The sequence below is a fragment of the Oncorhynchus mykiss genome, chromosome 3, assembly GCF_057628025.1.
Source record: "Oncorhynchus mykiss isolate SJ-2025 chromosome 3, ASM5762802v1, whole genome shotgun sequence".
NCBI classification, from domain to species: Eukaryota; Metazoa; Chordata; class Actinopteri; order Salmoniformes; family Salmonidae; genus Oncorhynchus; species Oncorhynchus mykiss.
In genome coordinates, this window is record NC_143024.1 from 61,318,792 (window position 1) to 61,343,555 (window position 24,764).

The 24,764-nt window shown below is 41.5% G+C and overlaps 1 protein-coding gene across 5 annotated transcripts in view; it reads right to left on the minus strand.

The window, feature by feature from the left end:
* ppp1r9ala (protein phosphatase 1 regulatory subunit 9A-like A) overlaps positions 1-22,206 on the minus strand; it is a 50,600-nt gene extending 28,394 nt beyond the window's left edge. For all 5 annotated transcript variants that reach the window (XM_090229766.1, XM_021597169.3, XM_090229764.1 and 2 more), the window contains exons 1-2: positions 22,001-22,206; positions 19,649-21,607 (exon numbers count right to left, since the gene is read on the minus strand). In XM_090229766.1, the coding sequence (XP_090085892.1) occupies positions 19,649-21,442 (1,794 nt within the window). In that variant the 5' untranslated portion in view covers positions 21,443-21,607; positions 22,001-22,206. The remainder of the gene's footprint in view (positions 1-19,648; positions 21,608-22,000) is intronic.
* Between the last annotated feature and the right edge of the window lie 2,558 nt (positions 22,207-24,764).

The following is a 24,764-nucleotide window of genomic DNA, read 5'->3' on the forward strand; positions in this document are numbered from 1 at the left end:
TTAAAGAAGAAAGGGTCTAAACAAGTGGGCTCCCGAGTGGCGCAGTGGTCTAAGACAATGCATCTCAGTGCAAGATGTGTCACTGCAGCACCTGGTTCGAATCCAGGCCGCCCCATAGGGTGGCGCACAATTGGTCCAGTGTCGTCTGGGTTTGGCCAGGGTAGGACACCATTGTAAATAAGAATTTGTTCTTAACCTTTTTGGGATAGGGAGCAGCATTTTCACTTTTGGATGAATAGCGTGCCCAGACGGAACTGCCTCCTACTCTGTCCCAGATGCTAATATATGCATATTATTATTAGTATTGGATAGAAAACACTCGGAAGTTTCTAAAACTGTTTGAATGATGTCTGTGAGTATAACAGAACTCATATGGCAGGCAAATACCTGAGAAGAAATCCAAACAGGAAGTGAGAAATCGATTTTCAAAACAGTGCCTATTGAAATCAAAGTCAGATATGGATGAGGTTGTACTTCCTAGGGCTTCCACTAGATGTCACCATCTTTAGAAACTGGTTTGAAGATTCTACTATAAAGGAGGGGTCCATGAGAGCTCTTTGAGTGAGTGGTCTGGCAGAGAGCCTCGGTCTCATGACGCGTGCTCCCGACAGAGTTTGCTCTCGCTCCAATGCTTTTCTTCAGACAATGAAATTCTCCGGTTGGAACCTTATTGATGATTCATGTTAAAAACATCCTAAAGATTGATTCCATACATCATTTGACTTGTTTCTACGGACTGTAACGGAACTTTGAGGTTTTGTCTGGAGGAAGTGCTCGCACCTCATGAAGATGGATTACTGGGCTGAACACACTAACCACAAGTGGCTAAATGATGGGCTTTATGGAACAAATCAGTCATTTATTGTCGAATTGGGATTCCTGGGAGTGCCTTCTGATGAATATCATCAAAGGTAAGTGAATATTTAGTGTTTAAAAAAAACTTATGTTGACTCCAAAATGGCAGAATTTTATTTGGCTGGATTGGGTTCTGAGCGCCGTTCTCAGATTATGCTTTTTCAGTAAAGTTTTTTTTTAAATCTGACACAGCGGTTACATTAAGGAGAAGTCTATCTTTATTCTGTGAATAATACTTGCATCTTTTATCAATGTTTATTATGAGTATTTCTGCAAAATCACTGGATGGTTTGGAATCAAAACATTACTGCACGTAACGCACCAATGTACACAGAGTTTTGGATATAAATATGCACATTATCGAACAAAACATACATGTATTGTGTAACATGATGTCCTATGAGTGTCATCTGATGAAGATCAAAGGTTAGTGATTAATTAATTTTATCTATATTTCTGCTTTTTGTGACTTCTATCTTTGGCTGGAAAATGGCTGTGTGTGTTTTTGTGACTTGACTCTGACCTAACATAATCATATGTTGTGCTTTTGCTGTAAAGCATTTTTGAAATCGGACATGATGGGTAGATTAACAAGATGTTTATCTTTCATTTGCTGTATTGGACTTGTTAATGTGTGAAAGTCACATTTTTGAATTTCGTGCACTGCCTTTTCAGCGGAATGTTGTCGAGCCTGCGCTAGAAAGGTTAACTGACTTGCCTAGTTAAATAAAGGTTAAGTTAAATACATTTTTTTTTAAAACATCTGACCAATATGTTTTTTTTTGGGTCAAGTTTAACCTCTTGGAACTACCGCTCCCCGATTCGGGAGAATTGTCATCAACTGACACTAATTAGCATAACGCAACGGACAAAAAATATTACTAGAAAATATTAATATTCATGAAATCACAAGTGAAATATATTGAAACACAGCTTAGCCTTTTGTTAATCACCCTGTCATCTCAGATTTTGAAATGATGCTTTACAGCAAAAGCAAGACAAGCATTTGGGTATGTTTATCGATAGCCTAGCATAGCATTATGCCTAGCTAGCAGCAGGCTGCTTGGTCACGAAAATCAGAAAAGCAATCAATTTAAATTGTTTACCGTTGATGAGCTTCGGATGTTTTCACTCACAAAACTCCCAGTTAGATAGCAAATGTTCCTTTTTTCCATAAAGATTATTTTTGTAGCCGAAATAGCTCCGTTTGTTCTTCACGTTTGGCTGAGAAATCAACCGGAAATTGCGGTCACGACAACGCCGAAAAATATTCCAAATTAGATCCATAATAAAAAAAATCGACAGAAACATGGCAAACATTTTTTTATAATCAATCCAAGGTGTTTTTCAAATATCTATTCGATAATACACTGCTCAAAAAAATAAAGGGAACACTAAAATAACACATCCTAGATCTGAATGAATGAAATATTCTTATTAAATACTTTTTTCTTTACATAGTTGAATGTGCTGACAACAAAATCACACAAAAATTATCAATGGAAATCAAATTTATCAACACATGGAGGTCTGTATTTGGAGTGACACTCAAAATTAAAAGTGGAAAACCACACTACAGGCTGATCCAACTGATGTAATGTCCTTAAAACAAGTCAAAATGAGGCTCGGTAGTGTGTGTGGCCTCCACGTGCCTGTATGACCTCCCTACAACGCCTGGGCATGCTCCTAATGAGGTGGCGGATGGTCTTCTGAGGGATCTCCTCCCAGACCTGGACCAAAACATCCGCCAACTCCTGGACAGTCTGTGGTGCAACGTGGCGTTGGTGGATGGAGCGAGACATGATGTCCCAGATGTGCTCAATTGGATTCAGGTCTGGGGAACGGGCGGGCCAGTCCATAGCATCAATGCCTTCCTCTTGCAGGAACTGCTGACACACTCCAGCCACATGAGGTCTAGCATTGTCTTAAATTAGGAGGAACCCAGGGCCAATCGCACCAGCATATGGTCTCACAAGGGGTCTGAGGATCTCATCTCGGTACCTAATGGCAGTCAGGCTACCTCTGGCGAGCACATGGAGGGCTGTGCGGCCCCCCAAAGAAATGCCACCCCACACCATGACTGCCAAACCGGTCATGCTGGAGGATGTTGCAGGCAGCAGAACGTTCTCCACGGCGTCTCCAGACTCTGTCACGTCTGTCACGTGCTCAGTGTGAACCTGCTTTCATCTGTGAAGAGCACAGGGCGCCAGTGGCGAATTTGCCAATCTTGGTGTTCTCTGGCAAATGCCAAACGTCCTGCACTGTGAAACTATGTCTTGTGACACTAGACACATTAGGGAAGCCATAGAAAAAGGAATCTGGTTGATATCCCTTTCACTGCTCAATAGGGACGCATAGGAACGCAGGGGTTTCTAAATAAGAGTCACTTCCTGATTGGATTTTTCTCAGGCTTTCGCCTGCAATATCAGTTCTGTTATACTCACAGGCAATATTTTTACAGTTTTGGAAACTTGAGTGTTTTCTATCCTAAGCTGTCAATTATATGCATTTTCTATTATCTGGTCCTGAAAAATAGCCCGTTTACTTTGGGTACGTTAGTTTCAAGAGGTTAAGGAGCTCCTTTAGCACCTCGGACTCATTGACTGCCTGCAGGGAGAAACTTTGTAGCGGGGCAGGGGAAAAAGAGGGAGGAGTGTCGATAGTTGCATTAGAAGGGGTGGGAGATTAAATGTTGGACGGGCAAGGAGGCATAGCTGAGTCAAATAGGAATCCTGACTTAATGAAGTGGTGATTAAAGAGCTCAGCCATGTGCTTGTCAGTAACAACCACGTCATCAACATTAAGGGGCATGGGCAGCTGTGAGGAGGAGGGTTTATTCTCCAGGTCTTGAACCGTTTTCCAGAACTTCTTGGGGTTAGGACCCAGAGATAGAGCACTGCTCCTTAACTTATTTGGGACTGGGGGACAGTATTGAGTAGCTTGGATAAAAAAGGTGCCAAGAGTAAACTGCCTGCTACTCAGGCCCAAAAGCATATAATTAGTAAATTTGGATAAAAAACACTCTGAAGTTTCTAAAACTGTTTGATGATGTCTGTGAGTATAACAGAACTCACATGGCAGGCAAAAACCTGAGAAAAAAATCCAACCAGGAAATGGGAAGTCTGGGGTTTGTAGTTTTTCAAGTCATTGCCTATTGAATATACAGTGTCTATGGGATCATATTGCACTTCCTAAGGCTTCCACTAGATGTCAACAGTCTTTAGAACCTTGTTTGAGGCTTCTACTGTGAAGTGGGGGCGAATGAGAGCCGTTTCAACCAGGTGTCTGGCAGAGTGCCATGAGCTGATCACACGCGTTCCCGTGAAAGGTTGCTGCATTCCATTGCATTTCTAAAGACAAAGGAATTCTCCGGTTGGAACATTATTGGAAGATTTATGTTAAAAACATCCTAAAGATTGATTCTATACATCCCTTGACATGTTTCTACAAACTGTAATAGACATTTTGTCTGAACAAGTGATCGCGCATTATGCATTTGGATTACTGGGCTAAACGCGCTAACAAAAAGGAGGTATTTGGACATAAATTAAGGACTTTATCAAACAAAACAAACATTTATTGTGGAACTGGGATTCCTGGGAGTGTATTCCGATCAAGATCATCAAAAGTAAGTGAATATATAGGTAAGTGAATAACGCCATTTCTGACACCTCTCCTTTTTTGGGAAATGGCTGGATGTTTTTCTGTGACTAGCGCTGACCAAACATAATCGCAAGGTGTGCTTTCGCCGTAAAACCATTTTGAAATCTGACATAGCGGTTGCATTAAGGAGAAGTTAAAGTTATTTCCATGTATAACACTTGTATCTTTTATCAATGTTTATTATGAGTCATTCTGTAATTTGATGTGGCTCTCTGCACTTTCAGCGGATGTTTGTTTGAGACAATGCATTTCTGATCATAACACACCAATTTCAAATTAGGTTTTTGGACATAAAGTTTAACTTTATCGAACAAAACACACATTTATTGTGTAACATGAAGTCCTGTGAGTGCCATCTGATGAAGATCATCAAAAGGTTAGTGATTAATTTAAATCGCTATTTCTGATTTTTGTGAGCCCTCTCCTTGGCTGGAAAATGACTATATGGTTTTCTGTAACTAGGTGCTGACCTGACTTTGTGTGCTTTCGCCATAAAGCCTACTTGAAATCAAGTAAACTTTACAAGAAGTTTATCTTTAAAATTGTGTAAAGTACTGGTATGTTTGAGGAATTTTAATTATGGGATTTCTCTTGTTTTGAATTTGGCGCCCTACAATTTCACTGGCTGTTGGCGAGGTGGGACGCCAACGTCCCACATATCCCAGAGAAGTTAAAGTAACTAACTTTGGCCTTCCGGATAGCCTGAGTGCACTTATTTCTCATTTGCCTGAGCATTTTCACCAAATGCAATTGTTGAGGTGGAGTAACTCTGCAAGATCACAGTCGAATCAGGGGCTGAACCTGTTTTTAATTCGAATTTTCTTTATGGTAAGTATTTGTTAATAATACCACTGAAAATATTTAAAAAAGAAGATCCAAGCGTCTTCGACAGACGACAGTCTTCAAGCTGATTCTATACCATTTTACAGAGGCCAGTTCATTACGTTTTTTAGCAAGTGTCAATGACAAATCAGGACAGGTTGTTTCACTGAGCAGCCATTACAAACACAGGCTGTTAAATAGTTATCACTAAGGTCATTAGAGAAACCACTGGACTGATACCTATCAGAATTATTTGTGAGGATAACATTGAGGAGAGTAGCCTTTTCTGGGTATTTGGAGTCATACCTTGTGGGATTGGTAATAATCTGAGAAAGATTTAGGGAGTCCCATTGCTTTAGGACTTGGTCAGATGGTTTAAGCATGTCCCAGTTTAGGTCACCTAGCAGGACAAATTCAGACAGTGTAAGGGGCTAGGAGAGCTCTTAGGGCCGGTGAGGATGGAGGACGATAGCACCCAGCAACAGTCAACAAAGAACTACCTGAAAGTTTAATGCTTAGAACCAACAAATCAAATTGTTTGGGGACAGTTCACCTGACAGAAGACTGGATCCAAACATTACACTGTTGATTTGAGAATTTTACATTTACTCTACTTTTTGCCGCATTTGTTGATAACCTTTCTGATCTCCCCATCCTGGATCCGGGATCGTGAATACAGACTCAAGCTCATTACCATAACGCAACGTTAACTATTCATGAAAATCGCAAATGAAATGAAATAAATATGCTAGCTCTCAAGCTTAGCCTTTTGTTAACAACACTGTCATCTCAGATTCTCAAAATATGCTTCTCAACCATTGCAAAACAAGCATTTGTGTAACAGTATTGATGGCTAACGTAGCATTTAGCATTAGCATTCAGCTGGCAACATTTACACAAAAAAACAGAAAAGCATTCAAATAAAATCATTTACCTTTGAAGAACTTCAGATGTTTTCAATGAGGAGACTCTCAGATAGCAAATGTTCAGTTTTTCCTGAAAGATTATTTGTTTAGGACAAATCGCTCCGTTTTCTGCGTCACGTTTAGCTATGAAAAAAACCCTGTATCCAGGATTGTGTAAATCTATCAGCAAGCTCATTAGCATAACACAACGTTAACTATTTATGAAAATCGCAAATGAAATGAAATAAATATGCCATCTCTCAAGCTTAGCCTTTTGTAAACAACACTGTCATCTCAGATTTTCAAAATATGCTTCTCAACCATAGGAAAACAATCATTTGTGTAAAAGTAGCTAGCTAGCGTTAGCATTTAGCGTTAGCATTTAGCGTTAGCATTTAGCGTTAGCATTAGCGTTAGCATCCAGCACGCAACATTAACAAAAACATAAAAGCCTTCAAATAAAATAATTTACCTTTGAAGAACTTCTGATGTTTTCAATGAGGATACTCTCAGATAGCAGATGCTCAGTTTTTCCAAAAAGATTCCTTGTGTATTAGAAATAGCTCCGTTTTATACATCACATTTGGCTACCAAAAAAAATCTGAAAATTCAGTCCTCAAAACGCGAACTTTTTTCCAAATTAACTCCATAATATCGACTGAAAACATGGCAAACGTTGTTTAGAATCAATCATCAAGGTGTTTTTCACATATCTCTTCATTGATACATCGTTCTTGGACTCATGCTTTCTCCCCTGAATCAAATGGTAAAGTAGAAGCAGCTGGCAATTGCGCACCGAATTCGACGCAGGACACCAGGCGGACACTTGGAAAATGTAGTCTCTTATGGTCAATCTTCCAATGATATGCCTACAAATACGTCACAATGCTGCTAAGACCTTGGGCGAACGACAGAAAGTGTAGGCTCATTCCTTGCGCAATCACAGCCATATAAGGAGACAATGGAAAACAGAGCTTCAGAAATTCTGCTAATTCCTGGTTGATGCATCATCTTGGTTTCGCCTGTAGAATGAGTTCTGGGGCACTTACAGACAAAATCTTTGCAGATTCTGAAACTTTAGAGTGTTTTCTTTCCAAAACTGTCAAGAATATCTTTTCGTGACAAAATATCGCGCTTAAAACGGGAACGTTTTTTATCCAAAAATGAAATAGCGCCCCTAGAGCTCTAACAGGATAACCAAGTCAGAAAATATACTGGATACATTGAGTAAAATCATAGGAACATTCCTGGAAAATGTGGGGTTGGTGCAACATAAGACAAAAAATGACATGGCTTGAGTGAGGTCTAACTGGTGTCTCCAAGTGGCCACACACCTTTTCAAAGTGTGCACAGTAATCTCAATGCACTTTTATGACTCAAAGAAGAGTCTTCAACTATAAGGTGTTTTTTTTAGCTCTCCTAGCTGTGCCGTTGAGGAACTACAGCAAGCACACTTGTAGTTTTATTTGGAACACAGCACTGCATCCCTGCCATCACACAATTCCGATTGTTGTTCACGCTATCCAAAAACAGCCCATTATAATTGGCAATCTGAGTCATAGATTCATTCTGTTCATAACAACCCAGGGTATGACGACATGTCATCTGGTAACTGTACATCAAACATAGTGATCCTAAACATTGACACTGTACAGTGCCTTCAGAAAGCATTCATAACCCTTTACTTACTACACATGAAAGTTATGTTTTTCTCACCAGCTACACTCAATACCCCATAACGACAAAGTGAAAAGATGTTTACATTTCTTTTTGCAAATGTATTTTGAATTAAATACAGATCTATCTAATTTACATAATGAGTCACACCCCTGAGTCAATACTTTGTAGAAGCACCATCGGCAGCAATTACATCTGTAAGAGTCTTTCTGGGTACATCTGTAAGAGCTCTCCACAGCTGGATTGTGCAACATTTGCCAATTATTATTTTCAAATAATTTCAAGCTCTATCAAATTGGTTGTTGATCATTTACTAGACAACCATTTTCAGATATTGCCATAGATTTTCAAGTGGATTTAAGTCAATTCAAGATTTAACTCGGCCCCTCAGAAACATTCACTGTCTTCTTGGTGAGCAACTCTAGTGTAGAGCAACTCTAGCCTTGTGTTTTAGTTCATTGTCCTGCTGAAAGGTGAATTAATCTCCCAGTGTCTGGTGTAAAGCAGACAACCAGGTTTTCCTCTACGATTTTGCCTGTGCTTAGCTCCAATCCAATCCATTTTTTTTTTTTTTAAATTCCGAAAAACTCCCCGGTCCTTAATGATTACAAGAATACCCATAACATGATGCAGCCACCACTAAGCTTGAAAATATGGATAGTCATATTCAGTAATGTGTTGTATTTGTCACACCTATTCCCGCTCTCCCTCTCTAGCGCTCGAGGGCACCAGGCTGCCCTTCATTACGCACACCTGTCACCATCACTACACGCATCAGCGCTCATTGGACTCCCTTACTTTATTGATTGCCCCTCTATATCTGTCTGCTCCTCAGTTTGTTCCCCATGTTAGCATTGTCGTTTAAGTTTCCCCTGTCCGTATTCTGTTCCGTTTGTTGGTTATTAAATGTTCACTCCCTGTACCTGCTTCTCATCTCCAGCGTCTGTCCTTACAGAATGCTGACACCAATATGTGAAGCATCAGGGAGTTTTTGTTTTTGTTGGTGAAGTTGGGTCCGGGTTCCGTCGCCGATGGAACTGGGGGTGCCTCAGTTGGCCTGAGCGGTTTACTTGCCTCGGTTGGCTCGGCAGGCGCCCAACCCACGTCATGCCTCAGCCAGTTCATCGGGCTCCACGATTCAGCTGGCTCGTCGGGCTTCTACGCTTCAGCCAGCCCGTCAGGCTCGCCCAGGTTAGGACGCCGGGTGGGGGTGTACTGTCATGCCTGCTACCGCTCTCCAGCACCAGGCTGCCCTTCATAACGCACACCTGTCACCATCATTACGCGCATCAGCGCTCATTAGACTCACCTGGACTCCCTTACTTTGATGATTGTCCCTATGCATCTGTCTGCTCCTCAGTTTGTTCCCCGTGTCAGCATTATTTTTGTTTATGTTTACGCTGTCCGTTGGCTAAATGTTCACTCCCTGTACCTGCTTCTCATCTCCAGCGTCTGTCCTTATAGTATTGGATTTGCCCCAAACATAGCACTTTGTATTCAGGACAAAAAGGTAATTGCTCTGCCACATTTACTGCAGTATTACTTCAGTGCCTTGTTGCAAACAGGATACATATTGTTTCCTTCTTTCCACAATGTCAATTAGGTTAGTATTGTGGAGTAACTACAATATTGTTGATCCATACTCAGTGCCAATTTGCTTTTCTCTGAAGATTAACTCATTCCCAACTCCCTAGCTGTGTGTTGCCGCTTTCCATGTTGTCTGTTGTCTGTAGCTTGTGAGGTGTGGAAACACTTTGTTGCTTTTATGAATTTTGTCTTGCTGCTTTTTGTTTTATGTTGCTCTGTCTGTATGCTACGTCTTGCTTGTCCTATGTTGCTCTGTCTGTATGCTATGTCTTGCTTGTCCTATGTTGCTATGTCTTGCTTGTTCTATGCTGCTATTGTCTATATTGTAATTGTTTTTAATAACCTGCCCAGGGACTGCGGTTGAAAATTAGCCGGCTGGCTAAAACCGGCACTTTTACTGAAACGTTGATTAATGTGCACTGTCCCTGTAAAAATAAAAAAATAAAACTAAAACTAAACTCCAAATGTCTACCCAGACTTCAACAGCAATGAGCAGCACAGTACAATAGTTTAGTCAGCCTCTCTGGACAGTGAATTAACTGGATAAACTACAGTGTACTTACCTCGGTACTGCACACAGTATCTACAACAGGATAATAACACACCTGGAACTGGGGAGTGTTACCGCTCTCTACTATAATTCTACAACATGTGGTCATAGCATTGGTGTCAAGGTGAATGTGAATGTCAGCAGATACAGATTGCCGGGTGTGCTGTTTGTTAGACCTGTGGTTCACAGTTTGAACATAGCTCTGTGTGTCACACCACTCCATAATTTTCTTCAGATTAGGCCACACCTAGAAAACACAATTCCAACTGTACGGAGAACAGAGGAGTTAACCCTTTCCTTACCTCTGCCTATGACACAATCAAATGTTTCAAAAGCCCTTTGAAATAGGGCTGGGAGATATGTCCTGAAAATCATATTGCATTTTTTTTTTAAATTTATGGGCGATTCAAGATCTAAATAAGCTTTGTTGCACAATTAAAAAAAGGTCAATGCACTGCATTTCAGTCAGGTATACAGTCAGGTATAATCAAATGAATTAATGGCTTGTAAAATTATATTAAGGCTAAATATGCCTTCCAAAACCATAAGACCCACTAATCATTTTATTTGATCAAATTAGTTTAACCTGCTTTTTTTGCAATAATCACCGATCTGGCTTTCAAGTCTGTCTATGACTGGGTTTCAATTAGGAAAACATGGCGCCGGACATTTGACCAACAGCATTTTAATTTACCGGACATTTGAGAAATTGACCGTACCCATATGCATAGGTTGTGTAACCTGATTAGGGCTTCCACCTACTGTGCTCAGAATGACAGAAATCACATTTATATTAGGGCAATTCATATAATCAGAACATGCAAGTCGAGGATGAATGATGTGCGGTCCTTCTTACCGAATTCTGATGTGCACTTTGAAGATGTTAGAATAACTGCTAACTCTCAGCCAGCAAGACGAGTAACGAACAGCAAAATCACTGGCCTTTGTCAACCTACTATCCCCTGTAGTAGAAAAGTTGACCTATTCTATTGGTCAGCTTGTCAAGAAAGAAATAGCCTATTCCAAACAGACTCTGGAACAGTTGTGAGATGATAGAGTCCAAATTCATACAACCAGTTACCTTAAAAAGCAATTAGTCTGATGCAACAGATGAGAATGTTAAGGATTCTTGCGATACAGGCATTTGGAACAGCGCACCAAAACATGCATTCAAATTCATTTGATTGATCACCCAGCCATTCTTTGAAGTAAGAATAAAAGCTACGCAATATGACATAAAACGATACGAAAACGATTGCGCAAAGAGATATCTTGAAGATAAAACGTGTGGAAAAGACTAAGGTATAACCCCAGTGTTTATGTTGACCATTTATCACGAGGCCTGTACAGAAGGTTGAGACTGCTGCAGCAACAGACTACTACCGACTCAGCTGCTATGGGAATGCAGTACATCGTATCCAACACCCCATCTAGGTGCTCTGTTATCCAAATATTAACATGAAGATATTTCCCCCCCACCATTGCATTAATGCATTGGCTGACTGAGGAACCTGCGGCAATACAGACATTTCGACTACAGTAAATCAAGGAGCAGAAGTGGTCTGCCCTATATTATCTGGCATACAGAAATATGACAGTGTGCACGTGTCAACAAGCCAGTGGGTAGTCTCCGGGTAGTATAGCAGGCAGTAGACAAAAAAGGTCCAACGTAACTTTGACATAATTGTCACCTTGTAATTAAGCCTAACCTTCAAATAACCATTATAGCACTTCAGGTTGGAATACTCAGCTTCTTTGTTGTTGTTTTTATAGTTAGTCATTTTTTTACACCTTTATTCTCCACAATTTTGTGATTGCGATCTGGTCTCGTCGCTGCAACTCCACAACTGGCTGTGGGAGAGGCGAAGGGTGAGTCATGTGTCCTCCGAAACATGACCCGTCAAGCCACACTTCTTAACACCCACTCGCTTAACCCGGAAACCAGCTACAACAATGTGTCGGAGTCAGTGGTGTAAAGTACTACTTAAAGTACAGATACCCCAAAAAACGACTTACCATTTATATTTTTGACAACTTTTACTTCACTACATTCCTAAAGAATATATTGTACTTTTTACTCCATACATTTTCCCTGACACCCAAAAGTACTCATTACATTTTGAGTGCTCAGCAGGACAGGAAAATTGTCAAATTCAAGCACTTATCAAGAGAACACCTGGTCATCCCTACTGCCTCTGGCCTGGCGGACTCACTAAACACAAATGCATCTTTTGTAAATAACTTCTGAGCGCTGGAGTGTGCCCCTGGCTATCCATACATTTTAAAAACAAGAAAACATTGCCGCCTGCTTTGCTTAATATAAGGAATTTCTTTCTTATTGATATTTACTTTTGATACTTAAGTATATTTTAAACCAAATACTTTGACTTTTACTCATGTAGTATTTTACTGGCTGACTTTTACTTGAGTAACTTTCTATTAAAAAAAAAATGTAGCTATACTGTTACTCAAGGACGACAATTAGGTACTTTTCCCACCACTGGTCAGAGGAAACACAGATCAACTGATGACCGAGGTCAGCCTGCAGGCGCCCGGCCCGACACAAGGAGTCGCTAGAGCGAGATGAGCCAAGTAAAGCACCCCTGGGCAAACCCTCCCCTAACCCAGACGACGCAGGGCCATTTGTGCGCCGCTCTATGGGATTCCCGGTCACGGACGGTTATGACCCCAGACTGTAGTGACGCCGCAACACTGCGATGCAGTGCCTTAGACCGCTGCGCCACTCGGGAGGCCCGGAATACTCAGCCTCTGATGGGTACAAAGTGTCAACTTAAGTTGAGATTCCTTACGTAAAGCACAACCTCTATTTTTAAAGATGCATCAAAGCCGAACAAGCAGATTAAGTACAGAGCTAATGGGATAGGAGTACAGGTGTCTGAAAATCAGTCTCAACGAATTTACAATCCATCATTTGCAAAAAACAAACAGTAACTCTCCATATGTGCAGCTGCAAACTGTCTTTTGAGCCTCGGTCAAGGGACATGTTCAGAATGGGAGTCTCCAACAGCAGCTTGACAAAGAAGACCTTTCTTCCTCAGACGACAGGTCCCCTCTGTACAGGCTCAGGTTGCACACAAAGACCTAAATCCTGCTGCAGGCTATAGCACAAAGCACTTCAACTCTCCTCTGATAGCAGGCCAGGGCTCCAGAGTGGCCCACCATACGACGCCAGGCAGGGCCAGCTCAAACCAGCACACTGTCTGAGGCATTGTCGACTGAATACCCTAGTCAAGCACTACTAGTGAGGTAAACTAGAATCATTCTGTATTGTGCCACTAGAGGTGAGGACAGACTGGTGTTGAAAATGAAATGGAAAGACGCTTCGGTTGAAGACCAAACTGTCAAATGCAAATCTTTCTGCTTTCCAGATAATTGAAAAAGACAACAGTTGTGATTAGACAGTCAATCCCCTTTTTCAACTGATATTCAAACACCAACAGCAAGGGCCAACCTGTCACCGAAATTACTCCTATTGCAAAAGGAGAGTGTCTTTTCTCCTGAGAGGCCTGTTTGAGAGGGAAAGAACTCCGCTTACATAACTTTACTCTCTAGGCAAGTAATGCTACAATTGTGGAAACAAATTGTTAAGTATTGTAACAGAAGCCCTCCCTGCTTGCAATATCATCGTTGACGTTTAAAGGAAAGACCAGAGGAAGCATTCCACTTTCGAGTCAACACATAGCAGAAGACGCATCTCATCCTCGTGTTGTTAAGAGATACTCCAGGGTGGAGTGTTTTCAGGAAGTGCATGCTTGAGGAAAACCTAAAGTGCCGTGCCCACTTCAAACTGTCTGGAAGCAGTTCAATCATGACTCATCTAAAATAGGACACCCACCATTTTACAGATGGCACCCTACCTAAGGAGTATAGAAGGCTAAAAAAATTAAGGGTGCAAAAAAGCTTGCGGAAAACAATCTTTCATTAATAACTAGTAAACACTTTGTCCCAGACACATGACATGCTATCTACCTTCAGCCTGTTAGAATTGAGAAACAAGGAGGGAAGAATGATGAGCAGCACATGCCAGGGCAAGACCAAAACGAAGAATCCACCATTTCACAACCACGGGAAGAACACTGTCAACCAACAGATGTCACATCCTAACAAGGAGACGCCCTTTAACCTTAGCGTTACCTGGACAAAAAGACTGGTGATCATAAATCGATCCATCGTTTGTACAGGAGTTTAGAAGTAATGCATTCTTCACTGAAACAGTGTTTGATAATGGAGTTTGCAATGGCTTGAATTTCTGAACACATTTGTGTATCTCTCTTCACTCACACTGTTACTGAGCTCTATCAATATGTGAACTGCTACTGTAACCCAATGACGTGAAGTGTAAAGCTAGGCTAATCTCTGCTATGTCGTCCCTAGGACAGATGCAGCACACTGTTTGTGTCGTCCTCCATGTCAGCTACTGGCCCCCTCTCACAGGACCCCCTCCCTAGGACCCTATGTCAGGCCAATTGGGGCCATCCACACCCTGAGATAACACATGAGGCCCTGGATAAACATTGTCCAATATATAGGCTGTGGAATGCCCTGAAGTGATTTTTTTCCCCCTGATCTGTCAAAATTGTTGATAAGCTGCGTTGATGGGAGATATCACCCAACACCCCCCATGCCCAGCCCACTTCATTTTGACGCATTTCACAAATTAGTTTTAGGCCATATAGCCCAGCCCTATCTCAATATTTTTCAAACCTATGGGCAATTCACGATTTGTATATATATTTGTTTTCTCTAAATAAGCTTTGTTGTACAATTAAAAGGTCAAATACACTTCATTTAAAAACAGTCAGCAATAATCTAATGATTTCGGAGCTTGTGAAATTAGGCTGAACGTACACTACGTTCAAATGTTTGGGGGTTCGATTACAGGCTCAAAATGGCCAGAAACAAATAACTTTCTTCTGAAACTAGTCAGTCTATTCTTGTTCTGAGAAATGAAGGCTATTCCATGTGAGAAATTGCCAAGAAACGGAAGATCTCGTACAACACTGTGTACTACTCCCTTCACAAAACAGTGCTAACAGGCTCAGAATAGAAATAGTGGGAGGCCCCAGTGCACAACTGAGCAAGAAGACAAGTACATTAGTGTCTAGTTTGAGAAACAGACACCTCACAAGTCCTCAATTGGCAGCTTCATTAAATAGTACTTAGCTAACACAACGTGTCATTAGAACACAGGAGTGATGGTTGCTGATAATGGGCCTCTATACGCCCCTGTAGATACTCCATTAGAAATCAGCCGTTTCCAGCTACAATAGTCATTTACAACATTAACAACGTTTACACTATATTTCAGATCAATTTTGGAGGGATGGAGGGGGAAAAAGTGCTTTTCTTTCAAAAACAAGGACATTTCTAAGTGACCCCAAACTTTTGAACGGTAGTGTACGCATTCCACAACCATAAGACCCACTAATAATGTCATTATTTATCAAAATAGTTGTATCTGCTGTTTTTCCCCCAAACAATCACTGAAATAGCTTTCAGGTTGGTCTATAAAAAAATACCCTTTTTGTTAGAAATTTTACCATTCACTAATAACGTAACGTAGCAGGCATTATAGACAATTAACACCATTCTCATAAACAAGTCCACGTGCTAGTGAGTAGCCAGCTAATATTTATATTTCAAGTTTGGCTAATTTGGATCTGAATTCAGCTAACAGTTGTATTGTTATGAACACAACCTTCTGTCTGTCTCCAACTGTTTGAACAGCATGCTAGCCTGTCCAGTTCGTTCAAATGTTGAAATCAAATGGCCTGCCTTGTTTCTAAAGAATGAGAACAAGTTGCCAATTCCTCACATAAATTGTTTTACGCTTATTGCACATTTATAAAACACAGATTACACAGCTAGTATAACAATCTTTATTTGACTAAAAATCTGCTAGCGATACGTGGTACCATAATGCGCGTGCGACTAACTGAGCATTCATTTTCCAGAATGTTCATTGGTACATCTGTTTCAGTAGTGTCTGCTCTGTTTCAAATCATGAGGAGTTGAAACATTTAAAAAAAGGTTATGGTTCGAAACTTCATCTATTACAGAAAAATAATGTCTCCCATGTGTTTGTGTCCATATGACCCATTCTGTTGGACCAAACCTCAAATGCAAATAGCAAGTTGAAACCGTTTGTCAGAGAGGAAGATGGGATATCCCATCTGTTGTTGTTGTGAGTGGTAGGAGAAGAGGCTTGGGTGAAAGAGGTGAAGCAAGAGGTTTCACTCTCGCCAAAATCTGTCCAAAATAAGCCCAATGCATTTCTATGCTCTTATTTTGAACCTAAGATTGTCACCTGCCTTCCCGCTTTTGGGACAACGACTCCCATTGTTAGGGCGGAGACATGAGCATCTCGTCAATATATACAGATCTCTGGTGTAAATGGGAAGGTGCACAGCACAGAAGGAGCGAACAAGACCAAAAAGACAACGTGAGAACAAGCGTACATAAACGCTCATAAAAATAAAATACTATTCTGCGATACAGGCATTAGGAATGAACATAAATTTAAATTAACTTGATATATCGCCCAGCCCTACATTCCCATGAGTGCCAGTGGTAAAGGAGAATGCCATGCACAGATAAGAATAGCCTCTAGCTTACCATCTTCAAGTCACTCACCAGCAGTGAACTGAGCATATTGACCAGGCGGATCATTAACACAATAGATAGGAGGGAGTTCTGAGGGCAGGAATGTGTTTGTTCCCAAAAGGATTTAAGTTCCGCTCGCTCGTAAAAGGTAGAGTAAATAGGGAATTCTTGATTTTACTATCCCCACCATTATCATGAAATGACTTGGCACCGGTCAGTAAAATGAGATCATACGAGTTGAATTAACATCTACACGTCTTGTTGGTCAAGAGTCCTTACATGTTGACTAGGCTTGGGTGATATACTGTTTATAGCGTATACCGGGGAATTTCGAAATACTGACGATATGATTTTCAATACCATTTGGGTTGAGGGCACCCTCGCCTTGCGGTGGCGAGGGCTACGCCACTGCTTTTACGGTATATAGGTTAAGTATAACCATTTTTTAAAATCCAACACGTGTCAATAAATGATATCCAGCTCAGGGCTCCAGCTTTGCATTTGATTTGCTAACTTGCTAGTTAAGCGGCTACATGTCAAGATGAAGCTTCTTGGTTACAGCAGAGACATTCAATCCCCTCCTGGATTGTCTAAATTCTTGTGCGTAAATTAAAAAATAAATACATACATACAGTACCAGTCAAAAATGTAACACACCTACTCCAGGGTTTTTCTTTATTTATACTATTTTCTACAACGTAGAATAATAGTGAAAACATCAAAACTATGAAATAACACATATAGTAACCAAAAAAAGTGTTAAACAACTCAAAATGTATGTTATATTCTTTAAAAAGTAGCCACCCTTTGCCTTGATGACAGCTTTGCACGCTCTTGGCATTCTCTCAGCCAGCTACATGAGCTAGTCACCTGGAATGCATTTCAATTAACAAGTGTGCCTTGTTAAAAGTTAATCTTTCCTTAATGCGTTTGAGCCAATCAGTTGTGTTGTGACAAGGTAGGGGTGGTATACAGAAGATAACCCTATTTGGTAAAATAGTCCATATTATGGCAATAACAGCTCAAATAAGTAAAGAGAAACTACAGTCCATCATTACTTTAAGAAATGAGGTCAGTCAATTTCAAGACCTTTGAAAGTTTATTCAAGTGCAGTCGCAAAAACCATCAAGCGCTATGATGAAACTGGCTCTCATGAGGACCACCACAGGAAAGGAAGACACAGAGTTACCTCTGCTGCAGAGGATAAGTTAATTTCAGCCCAAAAAAATGCTTCAGAGTTCAAGTAACAGACACATCTCAACATCAACTGTTCAGCAGAGACTGCGTGAATCAAGCTTTCATGGTTGAACTGCTGCAAAGAAACCACTACTAAAGAACATCAATAAGAAGAGACTTGCTTGGGCCAAGAAACATGAGCAAAGGACATTAGACCGGTGGAAATCTGTCCTTTGAGTCCAAATTTGGGATTTTTGTTTCCAACCGCCGTGTCTTTGTGAGACGCAGGATGATCTCTACATGTGTGATTCCCACCGTGAAGCATGGAGGAGGAGGTGTGATGGTGTGGGGTTGCTTTGCTGGTGACACTGTCTGTGAGGTATTTAAAATTCAAGGCACACTTAACCAGCATGGCTACCACAGCATTCTGCAGCGAAACGCCATCCCATCTGGTTTGCGCTTAGTGGGACTGCCATTTGTTTTTCAACTGGACAATGACGCAACACACCTCCAGGCTGTGTAAGGGTTATTTGACCAAGAAGGAGAGTGATGGATTGCTCCATCAGATGACCTGGCCTCCAATCACATGACCTCAACCCAATTGAGATGGTTTGGGATGAGTTGGACCACAGAGTGAAGGAAAAGAAGCCAACAAGTACTCAGCATATGTGGGAACTCCTTCAAGACTGTTGGAAAAGCATTCCAGGTGAAGCTGGTTGAGAGAATGCCAAGAGTGTGCAAAGTTGTTATCAAGGCAAAGGGTGGCTACTTTGAAGAATATCAAATATATTTTGATTTGTTTAACACTTTTTTGGTTACTACATGCTTCCATATGTGTTATTTCATAGTGTTGATGTCTTTACTATTATTCTACAATGTATAAAAATAAAGAAAAACCCTTGAATGAGTAGGTGTCCAAACTTTTGACTGGTACTATAGATATATATATATATATGTATATATATAGTATGGTACAGAAACAGTATGAAAGTCTGAATACTGCCCAATCCTAATGTTCAAAGGCTGATTCACAGTGAATGGAAATCATAATTCCCCAAGAATAGGCCTCCAACCAACCATCAACAAGTCACTGGAAGAGCCATGATGAGGTTGTTTATACTGTACAGTACAGTTAAGTCAGGGTTCCACCACGTCACTCCAGTTCCCTCCCGACTGTCCTCATTCAGCTGGGGTTCACACAGACCCCTTATGTAATGTCAACAATGTTTCCATAAATACAGCGTGGAGCATTCTGGACTAACATCCGGAAATGTCTCCACTACTACTAGCCTAGATCCACAACATTGTTAACAAGAGAAATATGTGACCGTCAGACACACCAGCTTTAGGCAATGCCTCAGTAATTACAGAAGCTTAAACACCCCATAGTTTGGGTTCTCATCCATGACACGCTTCACCTGATACAGTGCCACAGCAGTCATAACATCATCATGTGTAACAAAGACACTCATTTCCTATGTGTGATCTGTCAATCAAGGCACCAAAGAATGCCCTCCACAAATAAGTCAACAACCTGAGCGAAAGCAGACTTCCTTGGTTAATAAATTTGATCCAAAAGGGCGCCAGCTGTGACATTGTCCAGTATATTACCACATGTACAATTGACCTCTCTCAGAACTTTTAGGCCAGACAAAAGCTAGCTAGCTACCATGAATAGAAACCATATAGTAAGGTTCACATTCTCTAAGACCCCAAAATGAAAGCAATTAACATCAACTTCACTTCACTTCAGATTATCAATGTAACATTCCCTCTTCTCCATGCTTACCCGTATCGGTGACGTTGAAAACTTGATCTTCCTCAGTGGTTCCGGTTCCTCCTCATCATCTGAAAGCCCAGGGGCCTCCTCATACTCCTCCTCACAGAGCTGCTCTTCATTCTCCTCCTCGAGGGTCTGGTCAGTATCCCCATCATCCACAAATGCTGTGTTCTCTCTACCATATGCCACTGGGGAAATCTTGCCCCTTCTGCCCTGTTCCTCCTCAGCAACCTCCTCCTCCGCATTTTCCTCCTCGTAATCCGCGGTTTGATTTACAGGATTCGTGTCTTCTCTCCACTCCTCTTTCAATTCATGCCGTGACTCCTCAAATCGACTTCCTTCTTCCTTCTCCAGTGTAATCTCTGTCTCCTTGCCGTCATCTTTCTCTGAGATTGGCTGATGGTGGTCATCCTTCTGACTGATCGCCTTTGGTGGCGATTCTTTTAGCTCAACTTTGATCTCTTTTGGGGGTTGAACATGCACTTCCTCAAAAACATCGTCTTCAATATTATCCCCTTCGTTCTCCTCGCTCTCTGATGACTCATTCTGTACCACTACGAGCTCAGCCCGGACCATGCCAGCCAGAGACGAGGCCTGGGTAGGTGGCTTTTCCCTGGTGGGACTCCGTGCCACATGCCCATCACTCTTGGCACTGTTGGAGGTTTTGGCCCTGTTGCTACTGTAAAAGCTATTGGCAAACACAGTAGGCTGTTTTTGATCCCTGGGGGGTGGACTGGAGGGTTTTACTCCATCGCTACCCACAGATGGTCTACTGAAACCGTCACTGGTTGAAGGGGAGCGCTTGTAAGCGCTTTGGCCACCTGGGGATACGGGCTCTGGGGAGATGGGCTTTGGAGTGGCATTGGCTGTTGTTGGGAATGTTTTGTGAGTAGTGTTATTGAATGGGGAAGTTGGTTTGAGAATGACACCGGTAACTATGGAGGTAGGTTTGTTAGTGGCATCATTTGTTGGAATGGTGGATTTGTTAAAACTGTCCCTTGTCGGAGATGTAGGCATTGAGCGATCTGAGAGACTGCATACTTTAGACAACATCTCTGTGGCTTTTGCCTCGTTGTCACTGTCCACAATGAAGTTGTCTAGCCGTCTGGACATGGGTCCAGCTTTCAGTGACACCCTGGACACATGTTTAGTCTCCTCAGTATCGCTCCTCTCATCTGGCTGGCTTCTCGTCACTGGAGTGGGACCAGGCTCTGTTTTGATGTTGCTAGTTTCAGTGGACCCTGACAATCTCCTGGTACTTTTCCCCCCATCAGACACACTGCCCAGGGGCACCCGGCTTACAACTCTGTTGGGAGACTTCTCCGCTGCGGGTTGTTCTTTGATAGTCTTCTCAAAGAGTTTCCTGGTCGAAGAGAACTTCTCTGCCAAAGCTGTTTTGTCAACTTCGACATCTTCTCCCTTGGGGGTTTTGTCTAGACTTGGAGATTCTGGGCTAGTGGCACAGCTCAAACTTGTTTTGTGTGTGGTGACTGCAAATGGCACATTTGGTGGGGAGACCAGGGACAAATCAGCTTTCAAAGTTGTTTTCACCTCTTGAATCTCTTGTTGCTGGCCATCCATCTGGAGGAAAATATTCTTTATCTTGTTTATCCGATTGCCTAAATGCCTCCCCCTCGTGTCCTCCTGTGTGTCGTTAGAGCCATTTGCATATGACTTTGCAGCACCGTCCGATTTCGTCCCATCAAAAGTACACTTAATAGCGTGGAAGTCCGACTTGTAAGCATTTCTATGCGGGGACGCACTCCTCAGCGCCCTTTCTCCTTTGCTCTCGGCTTTTATCATTTTCAAATATTTACTGGGAGTATCTTGGGAAGAGGCGATAGAAGTTAAACTTCTGAGTGTGTCTTGTTCCCCTATTGTTGTTCTCAGTCGACCAGTGCCATGGATCCCACAGATTATTCGGCGTCTTGGTCAGGGAGTCTAAATCATGCGTAATGTGGTGGTCATCTACAGAGACAAGAGGAAAATACACTTTCAAAACCTAGCTGTTAGTACTATTCGAGCCTATCCAAAGCAACTTCCTATATACCTTGCGATCGCATTCTTCCGGCTGCTTCAAAGCAAATTACTTTTCCCTCACCACTACATTGTCGTACACCAACTTCTTTAATTATTGAACGTGAGTGGGCTTTTAAGAGCCTATGATAATTCGTAGCCGGTCAAACACTGACAATATAAGTCAGCTAAAGATGAAACACAAAAATAAGCTAACTGTGCAAAACACGTTAGATACCAAACGTCTTTTGTGGTGATAAGTTTCATTGTAACAATTACAAGTAAACTGTGAGCGAAACATTTCAGAGCTTTACCGCACGCAAATTAACTTCCGTTGTATTTTACCTCTTACGATACTTGTTTCTTCATCCTAGGTGCTGAAGGCTCCTCATAATGCAACTCTTGTGTAATTTATACTCCCGAACTTGTCATTTCGTTACCGCCATCACTCCCCTTTCCAGTTTTCCTCCTTCCTTGTACTCCAGATACAGACAAATCGCGCTTCCGCGCGTACGTACCCTCGCCCTCTGGCGCGCCACACGATCAGACACAATCGGGGGCGCGCACACCAAAACATTCCAGGACGACAAACCCCCATCCCTTCTTGAGTGCGTGGTTGCGCAGACACATGAAATATTTGAGGAATAGATTTCCTTGAGAAGCTCACACACCGCTCTGCCGCATATGAAAGAAGAACATTTCAAATGTCCTCAAACAAAACCTATCCCATCAGGTAGCTATCACTATACATACAGGTATCTTCAGCAGCTGCTCTATCTGATAGTGATAGTTTTGGTGTAAATGTCTCAACAGCAATATGGCTGGCTATATGATGTTCCAACAAGTGGATGTGATTTTGGTGAACAGTCTAAGAGCTTGTGTGAAATAGGCTTGGCATGATGCAACGCAGATACCTTACGACCAACCTTAACTTGGTCTATTTTGCCTCCCGAATGGCACAGCGGTCTAAGCATCACTACAGACCTGAGTTTGATCCTGGGCTGTATCACAACCAGCCGTGATTGGGAGTCCCATAGGGCGGCGCACAATTGGCCCAGCATTGTCCCGTCTGAGTTAGGGGAGGGTTTGGCTGTCATTGTGAATAAGAATTTGTTCTTAACTGATTTGCCTAGTTAAATAAATCAATCTTAGCGATCCTACAACTGCAGAACAGTGATGTATGTGTCATAATTCGATTGTGTAACATTGTTCCAGAATAGCTGACCTGTAAAGAAACTCAAAAAGGTACATAAATGGCACTATATTACCTCACTGAAGAACGGTGCTGCCTTGCAGAGAAGCCAAACTAGTTTCTCTAATGCAAATTCTCTCTCTCGTATTCTGCCACTGTGTACTCTGTTTAGGGCCAAATGTGTCAAGTAATTATCTTTTTGTTTTCTCATGATTTGGTTGGGTCTAATTGTGTTGCTGTCCTGGGGCTCTGTTTGTGTTTGTGAACAGAGCCCCAGGACCAGCTTGCTTGGATTTTTGTCCCATTCTCTCGGTCATTCTGTAGTGGCCAGACTATGCAGCCTCTCAGAAAACAGTGTTTGCCTACTGAGGATGGAAAAGTACACTGAAAATGATGAGTGCCGTTTTACAGGAGAACATCAACACTGGTGGTGTTTGCACAGGTAAGGAGAGCTCATCTTCTCTGTAAAGAACACACCATAACACTTAGTAAATAGAGAATATTACTTCAGAGTTGACTAATCATTGAGATCTGAGTAAAAATGTATATGGTAAATTGTGCTAATACAGCCAAATGTTTCCACACAATCCAAACAATGGCAATCATATTATTTTATGATTTAACACTACAACATATTGTAATGCAATGACTGGATTCTTTTATAGGAATAAGAGTGAATACAGTAATGATTTAATATGGAAAATGGAGCAATTACTTACCATGCAGCATTTAAACTGGTTCCCTCCTTTAGGGACAGTAGCCCTGCACGAAGTAGCACAAAAGTTATAGTTAACTTCTACTCTATAGACAGACATATTTGATGTGTTAATTCTAATCTAAAAATACCAAGATAGCCTTAACAGGATTTGTTGATGTTCTTGAGATCAGCCAGACTCACTGGAAGAGAGTTTAGTGACATTTCCCAGGTGGCATGAGGACCTAGATTTCAAAAATACCAACCAATCAAATAGAAAGGGGGACAGAAGAGGTGAATAGGATTTAAGAAAAAAGTGCTTTGCACTCCACCCTCAGACATCAATACATTGTATAGGATAGATTAAGTAGATGTTCAATCCAATAAAGAACAGACTTGATCAAATGTGTTAACCCTGATCACTTTGCAAGTCAATGTACAACAGTGGAGGCTGCTGGAGGGAGGACGGCTCATAATAATGGCTGGAATGGAGTCAGTGGAGCGGATCAACCACATGGAAACCACGTCTTTGATGTGTATGATACCATTTCATTGACTCCCTTCCAGCCATTATTATGAGCCGTCCTCCCTTCAGCAGTCTCCACACATATACTAGACTAACTAGATATCTTAACGTTCATAAGTGGAAGTTAATGACATCTGAATCCTCTTGAAAATGTTTTCATGAAAGCAAATAGGCTTCTGTGCTGAGCCAAGATATATTCAGAAGTAGTTCCTTTGTAGAGCATCAACTTCTGCCTATCCTACACTCGTCTCGGTACCAGTAGACCACACTAAGCATAGATAATAATGGACAAAGCGCATTTAGAAGACACTTCGTTAGGTGATCATTCCAAAATCGTTGTGTAAAACAAAAGTTACTGATCAGTATTTAATGAAATAAACTTGGCAGCTAATGCATAAACAGATGGCGATCTATTTGTCATATGTTGAGCTTTGTTATTTTCTCAATCACCCCAGGAGTGAACCCATACATATTTAAAATGTTTGAAACATGAAAAATGTACCTGACTCAAAGACTACATTAGATTGCAGAAAAATTGCCCTCCAAAAATGTGTAGGTCTAACAACATGTCTTAACTCCAATTGAATGGATTGAAGAGCTACTCCAAACGTTTTATGACTTACAGTGCCTTCAGAAAGTACTCAGACCCCAATTTTCAACATTTTGTTACATTACAGCCTTATTCTAAAATATTTTA